This window comes from Peromyscus maniculatus, chromosome X, assembly GCF_049852395.1.
Source record: "Peromyscus maniculatus bairdii isolate BWxNUB_F1_BW_parent chromosome X, HU_Pman_BW_mat_3.1, whole genome shotgun sequence".
In the NCBI taxonomy this organism is placed as follows: Eukaryota; Metazoa; Chordata; class Mammalia; order Rodentia; family Cricetidae; genus Peromyscus; species Peromyscus maniculatus.
Genome location: NC_134875.1, coordinates 93,696,622 through 93,721,617, shown reverse-complemented (window position 1 = coordinate 93,721,617; position 24,996 = coordinate 93,696,622). Strand labels below are relative to the sequence as shown.

At 48.5% G+C, this 24,996-nt stretch overlaps 1 protein-coding gene across 2 annotated transcripts; it reads right to left on the bottom strand.

The window, feature by feature from the left end:
• Nucleotides 1–1,436: 1,436 nt before the first annotated feature.
• LOC102911742 (melanoma-associated antigen B10-like) lies at nt 1,437–24,080 on the bottom strand. 2 transcript variants are annotated; one of them, XM_076561804.1, is made up of 2 exons: nt 23,948–24,080; nt 1,437–2,738 (listed from the first exon to the last, which is right to left on the bottom strand). In XM_076561804.1, exon 2 carries the CDS (start codon nt 2,676–2,678, stop codon nt 1,701–1,703), a length of 978 nt encoding a protein of 325 aa, XP_076417919.1. In that variant the 5' UTR covers nt 2,679–2,738; nt 23,948–24,080; the 3' UTR covers nt 1,437–1,700. The 2 variants fall into 2 exon arrangements, with proteins under 2 accessions (XP_076417919.1, XP_076417920.1); XM_076561805.1 differs by having other exon boundaries at nt 1,437–2,741; nt 23,948–24,060.
• Between the last annotated feature and the right edge of the window lie 916 nt (nt 24,081–24,996).

The window sequence follows — 24,996 nt, the reverse complement described above, 5'->3', positions numbered from 1 at the left end:
CCTGCTGGACCCTAGTAGAGTACACTTCAGCAGTTCCCACCAACATGCCATAAGTAATTTCGATCATGGGCTGAGCAGCTTGATTGGCCTCTGCTTAAACTCTATATTCCTCCTTTTAATGGGCACACTATTTGATATATTGACTGCTTGAAAGGACAACCTCAGCCAGGTCCAGCCAATCCTTGGGGACACAGTGATTATATGCAATATTCTGCAGTAGGGTCTGGGACCAAGGGACATTTGAACCATCCTCTGCCACTGCCTTGTGGAGTCCCTTAAGGTCTTTGGCCTCCCACAGGTACCATTCTTATGCCTATTAGGGGAAGGGACCATATTAACAGTAAATGCCTGGGGTCTGCTCTTGGGGCCCTGTGCCTTGCCTCCCTTAGGGCCCTCTCTGGGTAATATAGGCCTCTGCAAAAGTCAGTTCATTGGCTCCCTGATCCCCAGCTAATGGCAGGTCATAGGTACCCCAGTCACCTAGGTCCCTTCTAAGGGTAGTATATGGTGAAGAACATTCCCATTTCAGGGATATAAAGCAAGGGGCCCTGCTCCTTTGGGTGCATGGCTCACAAGGCATGGAGGGGGTGACTTTCACTTTCATGTCAAACTTGGTCCCTTCACCCTCCTGTTCCTCTTTGCCTTCTTTAGCCTCCCTTGCTCTTGGGAATCTTTTGGAAAAATTGCTTTATCCATACTGAGGGTTTCACTTACCCTGGAAGACAACTTGGCCTTGGCCGAATGTACTTTCAAGCCCCACATAGGAGCGCCAGCTGTAGGGCTTTACCCCATCCTGAACTAAGATCACTTCTGAGGAGGTGGTCACAACCCAGGAAAGGTAAGTGCGCCACTTACCCGTTTCCCAGCCTTCCTCTTGCCCAGAGACAATCAGATGCAGCAGGAAGTCATGTCAAGCAGGAAATCATTTATTATTAGGCAGTAAGCATCTTTTATAGCAGAAAACCTCAGAATCCTAGGAGGGAGTGAAAGATACCAACCAATCATTTTAAAACTCACCCTCTATTTGTTCCTTTATCTACGAGCTGTTTATGTACTGATATCATCCTATCTGAGTTTTGTATCTAATCTCAGCATAAACAACTTGGGCTCCATCTGTCCAACTTCCTCTTGGCACCATCATTGCAGCCCATGTATTCCCCACACTGTTATGTTATTTCATCTTCCCCTAATATCCCATGTCCTTTATACACTATATTTCCACTTAATAGCTTTCATAAAAAAACTCCTATTTTCAATCTACCTTAACTAATAAAAAAGTAATTAAATATAGTGATTGAGCTGCAGTTCTTAGATTTAAAAATTCTAAAAGTAGAAGCAAATGATTTAACTTAGCATCCCAGTTTGACCAGTGTGCTAAAGGAAGTTTTGGTGAATAGCAGGTAAGAAGAAAAAAATTTGAGTCATAAACATTTAATTTCTTCAACTTTATTTCATAAGCAAAGAATAACATTTAATTGCATGTAACTTTACCAAACGACATAGTAAAAAAAAAAATGAAAACTAGATTTGAACATCTTTTAATCCTTCTAACTGTAGAATTATTTCATATTTTCAAGAAAACCTTTTTTTTCATGCTTTATGTCCTTATCTCAATGACAGGAAAACTTTAGGGGTCAACAGGGACAGTGGAATTCGCTGGTAATTTTGCTGAAGAATCTTCACTAGTTTCATCAGTGGCATCAGTTATCTTCATCTCTGGCTTCTGTTTGTTCCCGATCACCTTTCAAAACCTCTTCATAAAGGGCAGAGATGGCACCAGGTGTTGTTTGGTTTGTCTTGGCCAAATATTCCAGGACTTTCACCTTGCTTGTTTCAGCATAGGCTTTGGGACCCCAAAGGAACTCATAGCGTGGAGGATCACTGCCAGCCACCTGCCTATACTCCAGGTAATTCAGCTTCACCAAATAATGGGTCAGGAGCTTCCGGGGCTCACCAAAGATGCAGTGCTTCTTCCCAGGATAGATTCGCTTCGTCTTCAGGATCTGCCAGATCTCTTCTTCACTGGCACAATTGCCCTTAACGAGGATGATACCTAGGACACACATCACAAAAGCAGTCTTGGGAAAGCCTTTGCCAGCACGAATCCTCCCATTGTTGGGGAGCTTCAGCTTGCTGATGAGGTTGTATGTGGGATTACTGGAGTTGACTTCCCTCACTTCCATTGCAAAGGCATCTTCGAGCTTCTGAGAGGCTTTCCTAAAGATCTCAGGAAAGTCGTCTTCATACTTCTTGGTGAGAAGCTTCAGCATGTCTTCCTTAGTAGTAAACTGCTTCAGATTGTAGTTGTGAAGCAAGTACTGTAAGAGCACTATTACCTTTCCTGCTACCATTTCTTGGTGAGGACGGATGGTACAAGGCTGGTCCTCAACGGGGGATTCCTTTTCCTGGAATTCATCACTTTCCTCAAAGGAACTCTCATGTGATTCAATGGAAGAAATACTCAGAGTGCTTGAGGCAGATGGTGTTGCTCTCTCAGGAGCCTCAGGAGTGCTGGAGGAATCAGCCCCAGGCTGGCTCTGGGAAGCAGCAGAGGACTTTTCTGCTGCCTCTGGTATTTCCTCTACTGTTTCCTGAACACCTTTACAAGCCTGAGCCTCACCTCGGGTCTGGTGGCGTTTCTTCCGTGCATGGCGCTTATTCTTATGACCACGAGGCATGATGACTCTGGCTAGGGACAACAGCAAGAAGTGTGGGCAGGATGCTGGTGATGCAGACACCTGCTAAGGAGAGAATGAAATTATGTGAGGACTTTCATCCAGGGGAATCCACCCTTTGTTTATCTAAGTTAGCCTCTGCATGTTTCCATGAGAGCACCAATTTTAGGAATCTACTGGCCTTCTGTTCTCAACTGCCTGTTCCCTAAGGAAGAAGCAGATTAAGTCTAGACTTACAGCCTATCATTCCTGCCTCTGCTGGGCTTGGCTGAATACATCAGGCTAGCACTCATGCCTTCTAGCTCCTTAGAGTTGTTGGGGCCCTTTCAGTTTCCACTGAGAATCTTTAAGCAAGTTCTTGGAAATCCTGAACCTCTCTCCTCTACCACTTGCCAAATCTCCCCCTGTGATATACTCTGTTGTATGTGTTCTCCTCAAAAATGACTTGAACTTCCTTGTAGAAATAGTTAGGCCATGTCCTCTGACCAAAATCCTTACCACTATTTCAGCTACAGCCTCATTGCATGGGAGTAAATGGGGGCCTGACCCATTACTACTGCACAGAAAATCTAGGCTCTTAGCAGAGGAGAAGTACTCTGATTCCTCCCATGGAGTCCTTATCTGATTTCTGACCATACTCCGAGAATTTATCTGGCTAAAGGACCCTCCATTCACCCTAAGAATCTCATTACTCTTAAGACTTGTCTGATAGTAGTTAACACACTAGCACTACATGTACCTCCAAGGACTGATGAAAGGGGCAGGCTGTTAACCTCCTGAGTGTATTGGGATGGGGAGTTCCCTCAGGACACACTCTAGGTTCTTCACTTAATTCCCTACAAAACATAGTGTTGCTTCTTTGGCTAACATGAGGATCTTTTCCCCTCATGTCAAGAGCCTCAGTTCTCTAATTCTGCAGGAACAGAGGGCGTATGTCTGTGAGACACCCATGCTTGGCCTTTCTGAGTATCTCCACCTATGTTTTTCTGCATTTTATGTTGTCAGTATAGGCTTCTTTCCTCTACTAAAATGTGGCCCACATTTTTATTGACTGTGCCATTTTTAAAACCCTAAATGCATAAACAAGCAGGTATTTCAATTGCACCATTCTTCTCAGGGGTTCTCTAAATTGTTAGAGGTATTTTTTTTCTTTGGGGTGTTCCACTACTGCAAACATGGACCAGCTTCCTGAGGGCAATGTGAGTCCTTCTCTGAAAGTAACAGAGATTGAGAACAAAGGTGTGTGTGGCAGGGGAGCAACAGCTATTATAAAAACTGCACAGAGACAGATTAAAATGGTGGTCACAGACTGTAGTTCTTATCTAGGATTGAAGCCTCCTTGTAGGAGGCCATGGGAATATACAGTGAATGACAACTAGTATTTAACAGGTCGAATCACCAGCCCTACCTGATGGGGAGCCCCATCTGGAAATGCCATGGAGACCTTGACTGTAAATGACTGGTTATTTCTGTCTGTAGTTTTTCTCATGTGCCACTTCATTTATTCCCTAATAACAGCTATGGGTATTTTCCCTACTGCTTAAGTGTTTATCTCATAAAAAACCCCATCTTTGGGAACACTTATAGGTCAGAAAGATGATTTCTATTAAAGCTGTATAATTCTGATGAATAAAAATTGTACTAGAATATTTTTCATGACCAACACATGATAGTAACAGTATTCTCAGTCACAAAAGACAGCTAATTTTAGATTTCAGAACAAATTCAAACCAGACTAACTGCCCTTGCAGAGAACACACAGACATTAATTCCATTTGTTAATTGCTAAATCAAGATCAGAACTGAATCAACATTGGTAGACATAACCCCCTGCAATAATTCTCTTTCTGCATGTACTACAACCATTCAAGGTTTAGTCAACTACTGTTATTGTTAAGTCCTGAACTTCAATCTCATTCTATGTCTGGGAACACTAACCATTCATGCTACATGCTTGGCCAAGTGTTACCCACTGGCCAGTCAGTGTGACCTTCTTAGCCTGAGAAAAACTATGTGACTTATCATGTGTTATGAAAATGGGTCAGACCCTGAAAATGTAACATATAATTGTGCAGAGTTTGGCTATGAGAGGAAGAAGGATGAATGAGGAATGAGAGAATATGTGAACATATATGTGGGTATGCAGAAGGAGCTCAAGAACGAGAATGAATAACTAGGTAGGAGAGCAAGAAAAAGACAGACTTTCAGAAAGAGAAAGTGAGGGGTGTGTGTGTGTGTGTGTGTGTGTGTGTGTGTGTGTGTGTGTGTGTGTGTGTAAGCTCAGGAGATAAAGCAGTCTTTAAGAGAGCCAGCTCCATGACTGCATCCAGGGTATGCAAAAAATCCATGAATTTGGTGAGGGAGGGAGGGAGGGAGGGAGGGAGGGAGGGAGGGAGGGAGGGAGGGAGGGAGGGAGGGAGGGAGGGAGAGGGAGAGGGAGAGGGAGAGGGAGAGGGAGACAGAGACAGAGACAGAGAGAGAGAGAGAACTATATGGAGTCATATTTTCCTTTTTTGTTTAGTTTTTATTAAGAAAAAAAATTTATTCATCTTATACACCAATCAAAGATCCCTCTCGTCCCTCCTCCCACCCCTCTAGCCACCACCTCCCAATCCACACCCCATTCCCTCCTACAAGAATGTAAAGCCTCCCATGAGGAGGTACATTCAGTTGAGGCATGTCCAAGCCCTTTCCCCTGCCTCAAGGCTGTTCAAGGTGTCCCACCTTAGGTAGTGGGCTCCAAAAAGCCAGCTCATGACCAGGGATGGATTCTAATCCCATTGTCATCCCCCTTATGTAGTTCAAGCTACACACCTGGGAGACAGATTTTCAGAGAAAGAGACTTTTTAAGATGAAGTGAAAGAAAGTTACCATCAGAAAGCATGTATATTTCCATATTTTCCTGCTCAGAGAAAATCTAACCCTCAGATGGATAAGAATTTTTCCTAAGCCCTCACCAAATTCATGGAATTTTTTTTTTTTGCATATCCTGGATGCAGTCATGGAGCTGGCTCTCTTAAATACTGCTTTAACTCCTGAGCTTGCCTCCTCCCACACAAACATGCCTATTGGTGTCCTCCCTGTCCAGGTCTGTTTGGACTCCAGTCACCTTGAAAACATGCATGCATGTAACACTATATGGATTGACCAGGACGTATTTTGTATTTAGTAATACTCACAAACCACTACCACTACCACCACCAACACTGCCACCTACACCACCACCACAACCACCAACAACAATTAAAGAAAAAGAGACCAGGAATTTAAAAGTGAGCAACACAGATACATGGATATGTGTGGAAAGAGGAAAGGGAAGTGGGGAAATGATAGAATCGATGTTATTACAATCACAAAAAAATAAAATTATTTTTAAAATATCAACATAAAAAATGGTGGTTACTGAGGTAAGGGTAGACGTCTTCTGCAGTGGCTGAAATAGAGAACAAGCTCTATTATTTGAGATGGAGGTGCTCCTGTGAGTTGGGCCAAAGCTGTTAAAAAGAGAACATATTCCTATGGGACTGGGATACTTCTTTATGGTTAGCAGACAATGTCACTCAGGACATACTTTGTGGGCCTTGACTATTTTTTGAGATGGGACAAGAGTGAAATAAAGAGATTCTAGAAGGGTAAGAATGGTGTTATCCACTTTGGTTAGTATAGAGACCAAGAACAATGACTTTGGTGTTGTGTTTTTTTTTCCGGGGTTTTTTGAATAGGGATTTCTCTGTGTAGCTTTGGAAATTGCTCTGTAGGCCAGTATGGCCTTCTACTCATGGAGATCTGCCTAATTCTGACTCCAAGCGCTGAGATTAAATACTCCAGGTTCTGCCTCTGAGTGCTGGAATTAAATCGCCCAGATTCTGCCACCCAGTGCTGGGATTAAATGCCCCTGCCCCTGCCCCTGCCTGCAAGTGCTGGGGTTAAATGCCCCTGCCTCTGCCCTAAGTGATGGTATTAAATCCCCTGCATCAGGCTCCCAAGTGTTGGAATTAAAACTCCCTGTTTCTAGCTTCAGTGGTGATATTAAATCCCCCTGCCTCTGCCTCCCAGTGCTGGGATTATATCCCACTGCATCTGCCTCCCAGTGCTGGGTTAAAACCCCCTGTCTATGCCTCTGAGTGACAGGATTTAATCACCTGCCTCTGCATCACATTGCTGGGATAAAATCCCCCTGCATCAACCTCCCAAGTCCTGAAATTAAATCCTCCAGGTTCTGCCTCCAAGTGCTGGGATTAAATCCCCTTGCCTCTGCCCAACTGATGAGGATAAATCCCCCTGCCTCTGCCTCCGAGTGCTGGGATTAACCCCCCCTGAATCAGCCTCCAAAGTGCTGAAATTAAATCCCCCAGTTTCTCCCTCAAAGTGCTGGGAATCAATCCCCCTGCCCCTGCCTCCAAGTGCTGGAGTTAAATCCCCTCCGGCTTCTGCCTCTGAGTGCTGGGACTAAATCCTCCAGGTTCTGCCTTGAGTGCTGGGATTAAATCCCCTGCTTCTACTTCCCCAGTGCTGGGATTAAATTCCTATGCCTGTCTCCCAGTGCTGGGATTAAACCCCCCTGCTTCTGCCTCCCTGTGCTGGGATGAAATCCCCCTGCCTCTGCCACCCAGTGCTGGAATTACATCCCCCTTCATCCTCCTCCCAAGTGCTGAAATTAAATTCTCCTGGTTCTGGCTCTGACAGATGGGATTAAATCCTCCGGGTTCTACCTCTGAAGGCTGGGATTAAATCCACTGCAACTGCTTTTGCAGTGCTGGGATTAAATTCTTCTGCCTCTGATTCCTAGTGTTGGGATTAAATCCTCCTGGTTCTGCCTCTGAGGGCTGGGATTAAATCCCTTGCCTCTGCTTCCCCAGTGCTGGGATTAAATTCTCCTGCCTCTGTCTCCAAGTAATGGGATTAAATCCCCCTTCATCAGCCTCCAGAGTGTTGGAATTAAAACCCCTGCCTCTAGTTCCCAGTAGTGAGATGAAATCCCCCTGCCTCTCCTTCCCAGTTCTGATATTAAAGCCCCCTGCCATAGCCTCCCCATGCTGGGATTAAATCGCTCTGCCTCAGGCTACCAGTATTGGGATTAAATCCCACTATCTCTGCCTCCCAGTGCTGGGATTAAATCACTCTGCATCTGCCTTCCAGTGCTGGGATTAAATACCACTGCCTCTGCACCTGACTGATGGGATTAAATCCCCTACCTCTGTTCCCAGGGGATGGGATTAAACCCCCTGCCTCTGCCTCCCAGTGATGGGATTAAAACCCCTGCCTCTGCCTCTGCCTCTGCCTCCCAGTGCTAGAATTAAATTCCCCTGCCTCTGCCTCCCAGTGCTGGAATTAAATCCCCCTGCATCTGCCTCCCAGTGCTGGAATTAAATTCCCCTTCCTATGCCACTGAGTGACATGATTAATTCACCCATCCTCTACCTCTCAATGCTAGGATAAAATCCCCCTGCATCAGCCTCCCAAGTGCTGAAATTGAATCCTCCAGGTTCTGCCTCCAAGTGCTGGAATTAAATTCCCCAGCTTCTGCTTCCCACTGCTGTGATTAAATCCCCCTACCTCTGCCTCCCACTGCTGCGATTAAATCCCCCTGCCTGTGCCTCCCAGTGATGGCATAAAATCCCCCTGCCTCTAGCACCAAGGGATGGAATTAAATCCCCCTGCCTCTGCCTCCCAGTGATATGAATAAATGCCCCTGCATCTGCCTCCCAGTGCTGGAATTAAATTCCCCTACCTCTGCCTCCCACTGCTGGGATGAAATCCCCCTGCATATACCTCCCAGAGCTGGGGTTTAATCCCCCTGCCTCTGCCCCCAAGTGACAGGATTAAATCATCCTGCCTCTGCCTCAAAGTTTGGGGATACAATCCCCCTGTATCACCCTCCCAAGGGCTAAAATTAAATCTTCCAGGTTATGCCTCCCAGTGCTGGGATTAAATACCCCTACAGCTGCCTCCCAGGTTTGGGATGAAATCCCCCTGCCTCTGCCACCAGTGCTGGAATTACATCCCCGTCATCATCCTCCCAAGTGATGAAATTAAATCCTCCGGGTTCTGGCTCTGACAAATGGGATTAAATCCTTCCAGTTCTGCCTCTGAGGGCTGGGATTAAATCCCCTGCCTCTACTTCCCCAGTGCTGGGATTAAATCCCCCTGTCTCTGCCTCCCAGTGCTGGGATTAAATCCCCCTGTCTCTGACTCCCAGTGCTGGGATTAAATCCCCCTGCCTCTATGGACTAGTGCAGGATTAAATCCCCATGCATCTGAATCCCAGTGATGGGATAAACCCCACTGCCTATGCCCCCGAGGGACGGGATTTTATCACCCTGCCTATGCATCACCTTGCTGGTATAAAATCCCACTGTATTAGCCTCACAAATGCTGGAATTAAATCCCCCAGCTTCTGCCTCCCAGTGTTGGGATTGAATTCTCCCTGCCTCTGCCTCCCAGTGTTGGGATTAAATGCCCCTGCCCCTAACTCCAAGTGCTGGGGTTAAATCCCCCTTCTCTGCCTCCAAGCACTGGAATTAAATCCCCCTTCATCATTCTCCCAAGTGCTGAAATTAAATTCTCCATCTTGTACCAGTGAATGCTGGGATTGAATACTCTGAGTTATAACTCTGAGTGCTGGGATTAAATCCCTTGCTTCTATTTCCTGAGTGCTGGGATTAAATTCCCCTGCATTGCCCTCCCAGTGCTGGGACTAAAACCCCCTGCCCCTGCCTCAGATATGCTAGGATTAAATCCCCCTGCCTATGTCTCCCAGTGCTTGGATTAAATCTCCATATCTATGTCTCCCAGTACTGAGATTTAATCCCCCTGCCTCAGGCTCCCAGTACTGGCATTAAATCTTCCTGCATCTGCCTCCCAGTGATGAGATTAAACTATACTGCCTATGCCTCCATGTGATGGGATTTAATCCCCTGCCTCTGCATCACATTGCTGGGATAAAATCCCCTTTCATTAGACTCCCAAGTGCTGAAATTAAATCCCCCTGCCTCTGCCTCCCAGTGCTGGGATTAAACTACACTGCCTATGCCTCCATGTGATGGGATTTAATCCCCTGCCTCTGCATCACATTGCTGGGATAAAATCCCCTTTCATTAGACTCCCAAGTGCTGAAATTAAATCCCCCTGCCTCTGCCTCCCAGTGCTGGGATTAAACTACACTGCCTATGCCTCCATGTGATGGGATTTAATCCCCTGCCTCTGCATCACATTGCTGGGATAAAATCCCCTTTCATTAGACTCCCAAGTGCTGAAATTAAATCCCCCTGCCTCTGCCTCCCAGCACTGGAATTAAATCCCCCTTCATCATCCTTGCAAGTCCTGAAATTAAGGTCTCTGCCTTCTGCCTCTGACTGGTGGGATTGAATACTCCGAGTTTTGCCTCTGAGTGCTGGGATTAAATCCCTTGCCTCTGCTTCCTGAGTGCTAGGATAAAATTCCCCTGCATCTGGCTCCCATTGCTCTGACTAAAACCCCCTGCCTCAGCCTCCAAAATGCTAGGATTAAATACCCCTGCCTATGTCTCCTAGTGCTGGGATCAAATCCCCCTGCCTTAGGCTACCAGTACTGGGATTAAGTCCCCATGCCTCAGGCTCCCAGTGTTGGGATTAAATACCCCTGCCTCTCCATTCCAGCGGTGGGATAAAATCCCCCTGCCTCAGGCTCCCAGTGTTGTGATTAAATCCCCCTAGCTATGTCTCCCAGTGCTGGGATTAAATCCCCCTAACTTAGGCTACTAGTGCTGGCATTAAATCCCCCTGCCTTAGGCTACCTGTGCTGGGATAAAATCTGCCTGCATCAGCCTCCCAGGTGCTGAAATTAAATCCTCTGAATTCTGCCTTCCAGTGCTGAGATTAAATGCCCCTGCCCCTGCATCCAAGTGCAGGGGTTAAATCCCCTTGCCTCCACCTCCCAGCACTGGAATTAACGCCCCCTTCATCATCCTCGCAAGTGCTGTAATTAAAGTCTCCTTCTTCTGCCTCTGACTGGTGGGATTGAATAGTTTTGCCTCTGAGTGCTGGGATTAAATCCCTTGCCTCTGCTTTCCTGAGTGCTAGGATAAAATTCTCCTGCTTCAGGGTCCCATTGCTTGGAGGAAAACCCCCTGCCTCTGCCTCCAAAATGCTAGGATTAAATCCCCCTGCCTAAGTCTCCAAGTGCTGGGATTAAAACCCAAGCCTCTTCCTCCCAGTGCTGGGATAAAGTCACCTTGCTTCTGCCGCCCAGTGCTGGGATTAAATCCCCATGCCTGTGTCTCCCAGTGTTGGGATTAAATCTTCCTACATCTGCCTCCCAGTGCTGGGATTATTTCATCCTGGCTCTGCATACCAGTGCTGGGATAAAATGCCCCTGCCTCTGGCCCCAAGTGATTGGATTAAATCCCCATGCCTCTAGCTCCCAGTGCTGGGATTAAATCCCCCTGCCTCTGCCTCCAAGTGCTGGGGGTAAATCATCCTGCCTCTGCCTCCGAGGGCTGGGATTAAATCCCCTTGCATCAACCTCCTAAGTGCTAAAATTAAATCCCCCAGTTTCTGCCTCCCAGTGCTGGGTTTCAACCCCCCCTACCCCCGACTCCAAGTGCTGGGGTTAAATCCCCCAGCTTCTACCTCGCAGTGGTGGGATTAAATGCCCCTGCCTCTGCCTCCAAGTGCTGGAGTTAAATCCCCCTGCTCTGCCTCCCAGCACTGGAATTAAATCCCCCTTCATCATCCTCCCAAGTGCTGAAATTAAATTCTCCATCTTGTACCTCTGAATGCTGGGATTGAATACTCTGAGTTATGACTCTGAGTGCTGGGATTAAATCCCTTGCCTCTGCTTCCTGTGTGCTGGGATTATATTCCGCTGCTTCGGACTCCCATTGCTCAGACTAAAACCCCCTGCCTCTGCCTCCAAAATGCTAGGATTAAATCCTCCTGCCTATGTCTTCCAGTGTTGGGATTAAACTCCCCTGTCTCTGCCTCCAAGTGCTGGGGATAAATGTGCCTGCCTCTGCCTCCCAGTGCTGGGATTAAATCCTAAATCCCCATGCTTCTGTCTCCCAGTGCTGGGATTAAATTCCCCTGCATTGCTCTCCCAGTGCTGGGACTAATACCCCGTGCCACTGCCTGCAATATGCTAGGATTAAATCCCTCTGCCTATGTCTCCCAGTGCTTGGATTAAATCTCCATACCTATGTCTCCCAGTACTGAGATTACATCCGACTGCCTCAGGCTCCCAGTCAGTGTTGGGATTAAATCACCCTGCCTCTGCCTCCCAGTGCTGGGATTAAACTACACTGCCTATGCCTCCGTGTGATGGGATTTAATCCCCTGCCTCTGCATGACATTGCTGGGATAAAATCCCCTGGCATCAACCTCCCAAGTGCTGAAATTAAATCCCCCTGCCTCTGCCTCCCAGCACTGGAATTAAATCCCCCTTCATCATCCTTGCAAGTCCTGAAATTAAGGTCTCTGTCTTCTGCCTCTGACTGGTGGGATTGAATACTCCGAATTCTGCCTCTCAGTGCTGGGATTATGACCCCCTGCCTCTGCCTTCAAAATGCTAGGATTAAGTCCCCTTGCCTATGTCTCCCAGTGCTGGGATTAAAGGTCCCATTGCTGGGATTAAATCACCCTGCCTCTGCCTCCCAGTGCTGGGAAAAAATCCCCCTGTGTCTGGCCCCAAGTGGTGGGATTAAATCCCCCTGCCTTTAGCTCCCAGTGTTGTGATGAAATCCCCCTTCCTCTCCCTCCCATTGCCAGGATTAAATCACTCTGCCTTTGCTCCCGCTCCCAAGTGCTAAAATTAAATCCCCCTGCCTCTGCCCCCAAGGGATGGAATTAAATCCCCCTGCCTCTGCCTCCCAGTACTGGGATTAAATACCACTACCTTTGCCCATGACTGATGGGATTAAATCCCCTGCCTCTGTCCCCAAGGGATGGGATTAAATTTCCCTGCCTCTGCCTCCCAATGCTGGAATTAAATCCCCCTTCCTGTGCCCCCCCCCCAGTGACATGATTAAATCACCCTTCCTCTGCTTCCCAGTGCTAGGATAAAATCCTCCTGCATCAGCCTCCCAAGTGCTGAATTTGAATCCTCCAGGTTCTGCCTCCGAGTGCTGGAATTAAATTCCCCAACTTCTGCCACCCAGTACTAAGATTAAATGCCCCTGTCTCTGCCTCCCATTGCTGTGATTAATTCCCCCTGTATCAGCCTCCCGAGTGTTGGAATTAAGACCTCCTGGCTCTCCCTTCCAGTGCTGAAATTAAATCCTCCGTGTTCTGCCTCTCAGTGATGGAATTAAACCCCCTAGCTTCTGCCTCCCAGTGAGTGCTAAGATTAAATTGCCCTGCCCCTGACTCCAAGTGCTGGGGTTAAATCCCCCTTCCTCTGCCTCCCTGCACTAGAATTACATCCCCCTTCATCATCCTCCCAAGTGCTAAAATTAAATTCTCCATCTTCTGATCTGACTGGTGGGATTGAATCCTCCGGGTTCTGCCTGTGAGTGCTGGGATTAAATCCCTTGCCTCTGTTTCCTGAGTTCTGGGATTAAATTCTCCGAACTCTGCTTCCCAATTCCGGGATTAAATCCCCTGCTTCTGCCCCAGTGTGATGGGATTAAATCCCCCTACCTCTGCCCCCAAGTGATGGGATTTAATTCCCCTTTGTCTGCCTCAAAATGCTGGAGTTAAATCCCCCTTCTTCTCAATCCCAGTGCTAGGATTATATCCCCCTGCATCAGCCTCCCAAGTGCTGAAATTAATCCTCTGGCATCTGCATCCCAGTGCTGGACTTAAATGCCCCATCTTTTCCCTCCTACTGCTGGGATTAAATCCCCCTGCCTCTGCCCCTGACTGATGGGATTAAATCCCCCTGCTTCAGCCTCCCAGCACTTGAATTAAATCCTCTGGTTTCTGCCTCCCAGTGCTGGAATTAAATCCTCAGGCTTCTGCCACTGCCTCCCAAGTGCTAGGATTAAATCTCCCTGCCTCTGTCCCTGAGGTATGGGATTAAATTCTCCTGTCTCTGCCTACAAGTGATGGGATTACATTCCCCTGTCTATCTCCCAGTTCTGGGATTAAATCCCCCCTCTGCCTCCCAGTGATGAGTTATAATTCCCCTGCCTCTGCCCTGGAGTGACGGAATTAAATCACTCTGCCTCTGCCTCCCAAGTGCTGAAATTAAATCCTCTAGCTTCTGCCTCCCTGTGCTGGCATTAAATCCCCCTACACCGGCCTCCTGAATGTTGGAATTAAATTCTCCTGCCTATGCCTCCCAGTGCTGGGATTAACTCCCACTTTATCTGGCCCCAAGTGACAGGATTAAATGCCCCTGCCTCTGCCTCCCAGTGCTAGGATTATATCACTCTGCATCAGCCTCCCAAGTTTTGAAAATAAATCCTCTGTCCTCTGCCTCTGACTGCTGGAATTAAATCCCGGAGCTCATGCCTCCCAGTACTGGAATTAAATATCCCTACCTCTGCCTCTCAAGTCCTAGGATTAAATCCCCCTGCCTCTTTCTCCCAGTACTGGGATTAACTCCTCCTGCCTCTGCCTCCAAGGGGTGAAATTAAATCCCCCTGCCACTGACACTGAGTAATGGATTAAATCATGCTGCCTCTACCTCCCAGTGCTGAGATTAAAGCCCCCTGCCTCTTCCTCTAAATGCTGGGATTAAACCCCCCTGCACCAGGCTCCCAAGTATTAGAATTAAAACCCCCTGCCTCCTCCTCCCAGTGCTGAGATTAAATCCCACTACCTTTGCCTCTCAGTGCTAGGATTAAATCCCCTTTACTCCAACAAGGAGTGACAGGATTAAATCCCCCTGCCTCAGCCTCCCAGTGCTGGGATTGAATCCCACTGCATCATCCACCCAATTTCTGAAATTAAATCCTCTGAGTACTGGAATTAAATCCCCAAGCTTCTGCCTCCCAGTGCTGGCATTAAATCCCTCTGGATCTGCTTTCCAGTGCTCTGATTAAATCCCTTTGGCTCTACCTCCCAGTGCTGGAATTAAATCCACCTCCATCAGCATAATGAGTGCTAGAATTAAATGCCCATTCTTATCTCCCTCCAGTGCTGGGATCAAATCCCCCTGCCTCTTCCTCCCAGTACTGAGATTAAATTCCCCCAACTCTGCCTCCCAGTGTTGAGATTAAATCCCCCTGCCTTTTCCCCCAAGTGCTGGGATTAAATCCCTCTGCACCAGGCTCCCAAGTATTAGAATTAAAAAACCCTGCCTCTACCTCCCAGTGCTGGGATTAAATTCCCCTGCCTCTGCCCCAGAGTGATGGGATTAAATTGCCCTGCCTCTACCTCCCAGTGATGGGAATAAATCCCCCTGCCTCTGCCCCAGAGTGCTATAATTAAATCCTCTGGCTCTGCCTCCAAGTGATGGAATTAAATTTAAATGCCTCTGGCTTCCAACGCTAGGATTAAGTCCCCTTACTTTTTCTCCCAGTACTGGGATTAACTCCCCCTGCCCCTGTCTCCAAGTGGTTAAATTAAATCCCCCTGCCACTGACCCTGAATGATGGGATTAAATCATGCTGCCTCTGCCTCCCAGTGCTGAGATTAAATCCACCTGCCTCTGCCTCCCAGTGCTGGGGTTAAATTCTTCTGGTTCTCATTCCCAAAGCTGGGATTAGATCCCCCTGCATCAACTTCCCAAGTGCTGGAATTAAATACTCGAAAATCTGCCTCAAGTGCTGGAATTAAATCCCCCTGCCTCTGCCTACCAGTGCTGGGACAAAAATAACCTGCCTCTGCCTCCCAATTGCTAGGATTAAATCCCCCTGGATCTTCCTACCATTAATGGGATTAAATCCCGCTGCCTCTGTTTCCCAGTGCTGAGATTAAATCCCTCTGCCTCTTCTCCCAAGTGCTCAGATTTAATCTCCCTACACCCGGCTCCCAAGGGTTGAGATTAAAACTGCCTGCCTCTACCTCCCAATGCTGAGACTAAATTTCCCTGCCTCTGCCTCCCAGTGCTCAGATTAAATCCTCCTGACTCCTCCCAAGAGTGACGGGATTAAATCCCCCTGGGTCTTCCTCCCAGTGCTGGGATTAAATCACCCTTCCTCTGCCTCACAGTGCTGAGAATAAAGCCCCCTGCACCAGGCTCCCGAGTGTTGGAATTAAAACTCCCTGCCTCTCCTCCCAGAGCTGGGATTAAATCCCCCTGCCTTTGCCTTACAGTGCTGAGATTAAATCTCCCTGCATCTGCACCCAATTGATAGGATTAAATCCTCCTGCCTCTGCCACTGAGTACTGGGATTAAATCCCCGTTTGTGGCCCGGAGTAACGGGATTAAACCACAATGCCTCTGCCTCTCAGTGCTGGGATTAAAGACCTCTGACTCTGCCCCCAAGTGCTGGGATTAAATACCCCTGCATTAGTCTCCCAATTGCTGGAATTAAATCCTGCTTCTAATCTCTCCCAGTGGTCAGATTAAATTCCCTTGCGTCTAACTCTCAGTGCTGGGAATACATTTCTTGCCTCTGCCCCCCCCACCCAGTGCTTGGATTAAATCCCCTCCCAAGTGCTGAAATTAAATTTCCCTGTGTCTGCCTCCCAGTTCTGGGACTAAAACCTCCTGCCTCTGCCTCACAAGTACTAGGATTAATTCCCCCCCCCATCTGCCACCCGTACTGGGATTAAATCCCCGTTTCTGGCCCAGAGTAACGGGATTAAAACATAATGCCTCTGCCTCTCACTGCTGGGATTAAAGACCTCTGACTCTTCCCCCAAGTGCTGGGATTAAATACCACTGCACAAGGCTACGACTGTTGGAATTAAAACCCCCTGCCTCTCCCTCCCAGTGCTGGATTATATCCCCCTGACTCTGCCTCCCAGTGGTGGGATTAAATTCCATTGAATCTGCCCCCCAGTGCTGGCACTAAATGCCCCTGGCTCTGCACCTGAGTGATGGGATTAAATCCTCCTGCATCAGCTTCTCATCTCCACCACAGCAATGGGATTTAATTCCCTTGCCTGTGCCTCCCCGTGCTTTGCTTAAATCCCCCTGCCTCTGACCCAAGTGACTGGATTTAATTCAACTGCCTTTACCTCAAATGCTGGCATTAAATCTGCCTGCCTCTAACTCCCAAGTGCTGGAATTAAATCCTCTGGCTTCTGCTTCCACGTACTGGAATTAAATTTCCCTGTCTCCTCCTTGAAATTGCTATGATTAAATCCCCCTGGCTCTTCCTCCCAGTACTGGGATTAAATCCCTCTGCCTCTGTCTCCCAGTGCTAGGATTAAATCCCCCTGCCTCTGCCCCCAAGTGACAGGATTAAGTCCCCCTGAATTAGTCTCCCAAGGGCTAGAATTAAATCCCCAGTTCTCTTCCTCCCAGTGCTCAGACTAAATTCCCTTGCCTCTAACTGCTAGTGCTGGGAATGATTTTCTTGCCTCTGCCTCTGAGTGCTGGGATTAAATCACTATGGCTCTGCTTCCCAGTGCTGGTATTAAATCCCCCTGCATCAGCCTCCCAAGTGCTGGAATTAAATTCACCTGCTTCTTCCAAGTGCTTGAATTCATTTTCCCTGACTCTGCCTCCTAGTGTTGGGACTAAAATATCCTGACTGTGCTTCCCAAATGCTAGTATAAAGTCCCCCTGCATCTGCCTCCCAGGTGCTAGGATTAAATCTGCCTGCCTCTGTCTCCGAGTGCTGGGATTAATTTCCCCTGCCTCTGGCCCGAAATGATAGGAATAAAACCCCCTGAATCAGCCGCCTAAGTGCTGAAATTAAATCCTCCAGCTCTGCCTCTAAGTGCTGAAATTAAATTTCCCTGTGTCTGCCTCCAAGTGCTGGGACTAAAACCCCCAGCTTCTAACTCGAAAGTACTACAATTAATTCCCCCTGCATCTGCCACCCAGTACTGGGATTTAAATCCCCCTGCTTCTGCCCTGGAGTGACAGGATTAAACCACAATGCCTCTGCCTCTCAGTGCTGGGATTAAAGACCCTTGCTCTTCCCCCTAGTGCTGGGATTAAATACCATTGCACCAGGCTAGGACTGTTGGAATTAAAACCCCCTGCCTCTGCCTCCCAGTGCTGAGATTAAATCCCCCTGCCTCTGCCTCCCAGTGCTGGGAATAAATCCACCTGCCTCTGCCTCCCTGTGCTAGGATTAAATCCTCCTGCCTCTACCCCAAAGTGATAGGATTTAATTCCCCTGCCTCTGCCTCCCAGTGCAGGGATTATGTCACACTGCCTCAGCCTCCCAAGTGCTGAAAATAAATCCTCTGTCCTCTGCCTCTGACTGCTGGAATTAAATCCCTGAGCTTCTGCCTCCCAGTGCTGGCATTAAATCTCCCTGCCTCTGCCTACCAGCTATGGGATTAAATCCCTCTGTGCCTCCCTCCCAGTGCTGGGATTAAATCCAACTGCATCAACCTCCCCAGGTGCCAGAATTAAATGCCCCTTCCTCTGCCACCCAGTACTGGGATTATTTCCCTTGCCTCTGCCTCCCAGTGCTGGCATTAAATACCCCTGCTTCTGTCCCCAAGTGATGGGATTAAATCCTCCTGCCTTTGTCCCTGAGTGATGGGATTAAATCTCCCTGCTTCTGCCCCCAAGTGATGGGATTAAATCCTCCTGCATCAGCTTCTCAGAGGTGGAATTAAATCCCCCTTCATCTCCACCACAGCAATGGGATTTAATTCTCTTGCCTGTGCCTCCCCGTGCTTTGCTTAAATCCCCCTGCCTCTGGCCCAAGTTACTGGATTTAATCCAACTGCCTCTACCTCCCAAGTGCTGGAATTAAATCCTCTGGCTTCTGCTTCCACATACTGGAATTAAATCTCCCTGTCTCCTCCTCGAAATTGCAACGTTTAAATCCCCCTGGATCTTCCTTCTAGGACCAGGATTAAATCACCCTGCCTCTGCCTCCAAGTGCTATTAAATCCCCCTGCCTCTGCCCCCAAGTGACAGTATTAAATCCCCCTGAATTAGTCTCCCATGGGCTAGAATTAAATCCCCATTCCTCTCCCTCCCAGTGCTCAGATTAAATTCCCTTGCCTCTAACTGCCAGTGCTGGGAATGATTTTCTTGCCTCTGCCTCTGAGTGCTGGGATTAAATCCCTATGCCTCTGCTTCCCAGTGCTGGTATTAAATCCCCCTGCATCAGCCTCAATGCCTCTGCCTCTCAGTACTGGGGTTAAAGACCCCTGACTCTGCCCACAACTGATGGATTAAATCCCACTAAATTTGTCTCCCAAGTGCTGGAGTTAAATCCAGCTTCCTCTCCCTCCCACTGCTTGGATGAAATTCCCTTGCCTCTAACTCCCAGTGCTGGGATTAAATTTTCTGCCTCTGCCCCCAGTGCTGGGACTAAATTCCCCTGCCTGTGCCTCACAGTTCTGGGACTAAAAACCCCTGCCTCTGCCTTGCAAGTACTATGATTAATTCCCCCCATCTGCCACCCAGCACAGGGATTAAATCCCCCTGCTTCTGCCCCAGAGTGATGGGATTAAACCACAATGCCTCTGCCTCTCAGTGCTCAGATTAAAGACCCCTGAATCTTCCCCCAAGTGCTGAGATTAAATACCCCTATACCAGGCTCTGACTGTTGGAATTAATACCACTTGCCTTTCCCTCCCAGTGCTGAGATAAAATCCACCTGCCTCTGCCTCCCAGTGCTGGGACTATGCCTAGGACTATACCCTGACTATGCCTCCCAAGTGCTAGTATTAATGCCCCCTGCATCTGCCTCCTAGGTGCTAGGATTAAATCAGCCTGCCTCTGTCCCTGTGTGCTGGGATTAATTTTCCCTGCCTCTGCCCCCAACTGATGGGATTAAATCCCCCTGCATCAGCCTCCCAAGGGCTTAAATTAAATCCTCTGTCTGCCTTCAAGTGCTTGAATTAATTTTCCCTGCATCCCCCTCCCAGTGCTGGGAGTAAAATCCCCTGCCCCTGCCTCTGAATTGCTAGGATTAATGCCTTCTGCATCAGCCACCCAGTACTTGGATTAAATACCACTGCCTCTGCCCTAGAATGTCAGGATTAAACCACAATGATGCTGCTTCTCAGTGCTGGGGTTAAAGACCCCTGACTCTGCCTCCCAGTGCTGGGAATAAATCCCACTGCCTCTGCCCCAAAGTGATAGGATTTAATTCCCCTGCCTCTGCCTCCCAGTGCTGGGATTATATCACCCAGCATCAGCCTCCCAAGTGCTGGAATTAAATCCTCTGTCCTCTGCCTCTGACTGCTGGAATTAAATCCCCGAGCTTCTGCCTCCCAGTGCTAGCATTAAATCTCCCTGCCTCTGCCTACCAGCCATGGGATTAAATCCCCCTGCATTAGACTCCCCAGGTGCCAGAATTAAAGGCCCCTTCCTCTGCCTCCCAGTGCTGGGATTAAATCCCGCTGCCTCTGTCCCCAAGTGATGGGATTAAATCCCCTGCATCGGCCTCCCATATGTTGGAATTAAAACCCCGTGCCTCTTCCTCCCAGTGCTGAGATTAAAACCTCCTGCCTCTGCCTCTGAGTGCTGTGATTATTTACCTCTGGCTCTCCCTCTCAGTGCTGGGATTAAATTCCCCTGCATCATCATACTGAAACCAAGTGCTAGAATTTAATGCCCCTTCTTCTCCCTCCCAGTGCTGGCATTAAATTCCCTTGACTCTGACCCCCAGTGCTGGGACTAAATGCCCTGGCTCTGTACCCGATTGATGGGATTAAATCCTCCTGCATCAGCTTCTCAGAGGTGGAATTAAATCCCCCTTCATCTCCACCACAGCAATGGGATTTAATTCCCTTGCCTGTGCCCGCCCCCTGCTTTGCTTAAATCCCTCTGCCTCTACCCCAAGTGAGACTGGATTTAATCCAACTGCCTCTGTCTCAAATGCTGGCATTAAATCTGCCTGCCTCTAACTCCCAAATGCTGTAATTAAATTCCCCTGCCTATGCCTCCCAGTGCTAGGATTAAATCCCCCTGCCTCCCAAGTGCTGAAATTAAATCTGCCAGCTCTGCCTCCCGTGCTGGAATTAAATTTCCCTGGGCTGCCTCCCACTGCTGTGAATAAAACCCCCTGCCTCTGCCTCAAAAGTACTAGGATTAATTTCCCCCACATCTGCCAACCAGTACTGGGATTAAATCCCCCTGCTTTTGCCCCAGAGTGATAGTATTAAACCACAATGCATTTGCCTCTCAGTGCTCAGATTAAAGGATCCTTACTCTGCCCCGAACTGATGGATTAAATTTACCTGCATTAGTCTCTCAATTGCTGGAATTAAATACAACTTCCTCTCCCTCCCAGTGCTCAGATTAAATTCCCTTGCCTCTAACTCCCAGTGCTGGGAATAAATTTCTGCCCCGGAGTGCTGGGATTAAATCCCCTTGCATCAGCCTCCCAAGTGCTGAAATTAAATTTCCCTGTGTCTGCCTCCAAGTGCTAGGACTAAAACCACCTGCCTCTGCCTTGCAAGTACTAGGATTAATTCCTCCCCATCTGCCACCCAGTACTGGGATTAAATCCCCCTGCTTCTGCCCTGGAGTGACAGGATTAAACCACAATGCCTCTGCCTCTCAGTGCTGGGATTAAAGACCCTTAACTCTTCCCCCTAGTGCTGGGATTAAATACCCTTGCACCAGGCTAGGACTGTTGGAATTAAAACCCCCTGCTTCTGCCTCCCAGTGCTGGGAATAAATCCCCCTGCCTCTGCCTCCCTGTGCTAGTATTAAATCCCCCTGCCTCTAAACCAAAATGATAGGATTTAATTCCCCTGCATCTGCCTCCCAGTGCTGGGATTATATCACTCTGCATCAGCCTCCCAAGTGCTGAAAATAAATCCTCTGTCCTCTGCCTTTGACTGCTGGAACTAAATCCCAGAGCTTCTGCCTCTCAGTACCGGCATTAAATCTCCCTGCCTCTGCCTACCAGCCATGGGATTAAATCCCTCTGTGCCTCCCTCCCAGTGTTGGGATTAAATCCCCCTGCATTGGCCTCCCCAGGTGCCAGAATTAAATTCCTCTTCCTCTGCCTCCCAGTGTTGGGATTAAATCCCCCTTCCTCTGTCCCCAAGTAATGGGATTAAATCTCCCTGTTTCTGCCCTCAAGTGATGGGATTAAGTCCCTCTGCATCAGCCTCCCAAGTGTTGGAATTAAAAGCCCCTGCCTCTTCCTCCCAGTGCTGAGATTAAATCCTCCTGCCTCTGCCTCTGAGTGTTGTAATTATTTACCTCTGGCTCTCCCTCTCAGTGCTGAGATTAAATCCCCCTGCATCATCCTGCCGAAACCGAGTACTAGAATTTAATGCCCCTTCTTCTCCCTCCCAGTGCTGGCATTAAATTCCCTTGACTCTGCCCCCCAGTGCTAGGACTAAATGCCCCGGCTCTGTCCCTAAGTGATGGGATTAAATCCCCCTGCCTTTGTCCCTGAGTGATGGGATTAAATCTTCCTGCATCTGCCCCCAAGTGATGGGATTAAATCCTCCTGCATGAGCCTCTCAGAGGTGGAAATAAATCCCCCTTCATCTCACCACAGCGCTGGGATTCAATTTCCCTGTCTCTGCCTCCCAAGTGCTAGGATTAAATCCCCCTGGCTTTTCCTCCCAGTACTTGGATTTAATATCCCTTCTTCTGTCTCCCAGTGCTGGAATTAAATCCCCCTTCATCTCCCTCCTAGAGCTAGGGTTAAATTTCCTTGCCTCTGCATCCCAGTGTTAGGATTAAATCCCCCTGCCTCTGCACCCAAGTGACTGGATTTAATCCACCTTCTTCTGCCTCCCAAATGCTAGGATTAAATTCCCTTGTCTCTCCCTTTTCAGTGCTGGGATTAAATTCTCTTGTCTGTTTCCATATGCTGGGATTAAATCTCTCTGCCTCTGCCCCCAATGTTGGGATTAAATCACACTGGCTCTGCCTCCCAAGTGACCAGATTAAATCCCTGTGATTCTACCCCCAAGTGATGGTTTTAGTCCCCCTCCCTCTTCCTCCCAGTGCTGGGATTAAATCCCCCTGTATTAGCCTCCCAAGTGCTGAAATTAAATTTCCCTGTGTCTGCCTCAAAGTGCTGGCATCAAATCCCCCTGCTTCTGTCCCCAAGTGATGGGATTAAATCCCCCTGCCTTTGTCCCTGAGTGATGGGATTAAATCCCCCTGCCTTTGTCCATGAGTGATGGGATTAAATCCCCCTAACTCTGCTCCCAGTGCTGGGATTAAATCCCCCTGCATTAGCATCCCAGTGCTGGGACTAAATTCTCCTGCTTTTCCCTCCCAGTGCTCAGATTAAATTCCCTTGCCTCTAACTCCCAGTGCTGGGAATAAATTTCCTGCTTCTGTTCCCCGAGTGCTGAGATTAAATCCCACTGCCTCTGCCTCCCAGTGCTGGGATTAAATCCCCCTGCATTAGCATCCCAAGTGCTGAAATTAAATTTTCCTGTGTCTGCCTCAAAGTGCTGGCATCAAATCCCCCTGCTTCTGTCCCCAAGTGATGGGATTAAATCCTCCTGCCTTTGTCCCTGAGTGATGGGATTAAATCTCCCTGCTTCTGCCTCCCAAGTGCTAGGACTAAATCCTCCTGCCTCTGCCTCCCAGTGCTGGGATTAAATCCCCCTGCATCAGCCTCCCAAATGTTGGAATTAAATTCTCCTGCCTCTGCCTCCTAGTGCTGGGATTAATTCCCACTACATCCTCCCCCAAGCGACAGGATTAAATGCCCCTGCCTCTGCCTCCCAGTGATGCCAGTAAAGGCCTGCCCCACCGCAACCGCCATGGCCACGGCCAGCCTCGTGGTCTTTCGAAATGGCGGCGACTGGTAGAAGGGCCGAGTTAAATGCCCCTGCCTCTGCCCCCAAGCGACAGGATTAAATGCCCCTGCCTCTGCCCCCAAGCGACAGGATTAAATGCCCCTGCCTCTGCCCCCAAGCGACAGGATTAAATGCCCCTGCCTCTGCCTCCCAGTGATGCGAGTAAAGGCCTGCCCCACCGCAACCGCCACGGCCACGGCCAGCCTCGTGGTCTTTCGAAATGGCGGCGACCGGTAGAAAAGCCGAGAAGTGGGGGGGAGGGGGGCAGATGGCCGGCGGGGAGGAGGTGGCGGTGAGGGGGCGGGAAGCTGTCCGGATGGAGGTGAAGAGCTTTATTCTGAGATGATGGACCACCTCTGCCAACAAGGGGCCCACGGGCCGGGCGGGGAGCGGGTCCTCGGCTTCGACGCCGGGCTTTAGGTAAACCGGGGGCGGTTGGTGCGAAGCCGAGTCTCAAGGACAGAGTCCGAGACCAAAGGCACGGGTTCAAGAGCAGGGAATTCGACTCTGAGATGCCTTTCTCAACCTTCTCACCTGGAACCACACAGACTGGGGCTTGTCTCCTGGTCCTGTTGAGCCGGCGGCCGCGGACAGCGCTCCTTACGCCTCCCGGTCTCGGTCTCGAACTGTGGAGAAGGAAATCACGCCCTCGCGGAGGGAAGAACCCCCGAGACGCTGCCGGAAGCCCCGCCTCTCTGGCGCCCCCTCTGGCGTGGGGGGTGTACTTCTCGGTCTCAGAGACAGTGGCCAGGGAAGACTCGAGCGCTCTTGCTGGGTTGCTTCTGCAACTCCACCTTCCTGGGTGTCTGCCTCCCAAATCCAACTTCCAGAAGTCACCCTCTCCGAGCGAACTCTCTTTAAACCTCAGGATTAAGCACGCAGAAAGGAAGTTTCTGCACAATTTCTTTTTCATATGTCTGTAATTATCCCGATCTCTGCCATGGTTCCCGTCTCTTTTAAATTTCACGGCAGAAGTCGTATCTGTAAATATTCACGAGTAATAACCCCCTTCAAACACCGGGAAAAGCAGGGGTGTGTCTTCGGAGTGTTGGGAGAAGATAAAGTTGAACATCAGGTAGAAGACTTAGAATAGGAGGAAGTAACTTCAAGAGAAAATATGTATTCCATCTCTTTATTATGCAGACTCAAGTTTTCAAGGTATTTGATTAGTACAGGAAGGAGACTAAGCCATGTGAGTTTGTAGATCCCAATCGGTTGAAGTTACACTTTACATAGAGATATTTATATTCTTACCAGTTTCCCCCTTTATTAATCAAACCCTCTATTTATGTTCATATTCTTTTTACTCTGGCAGTGGATTCAATCCAGTATTTTGAGCATAAAATCTCTTTTCAAATCATCTAGGATAAAATTTTGTGTTATTATTGGGGGGGGGAGTGTATTTCTTGTGTTTTTTTTTTTAATTAAATTCTAGTTTTTGGTTTGTTTTCTAAAGAGAGACAGAAAGACACAGAGAAGACAGAGAGAGAGAGAGAGAGAGAGAGAGAGAGAGAGAGAGAGAGAGAGAGAGAGAGAGAGAGAGAGAGAGAGAGAGAGCCTATCACTAGGCTGAGGAAATAGTT

Excerpts from the sequence above, each read along its gene's own strand:
- LOC102911742 (XM_076561804.1), bottom strand. The coding sequence starts at position 2,678 with ATGCCTCGTGGTCATAAGAATAAGCGCCATGCACGGAAGAAACGCCAC.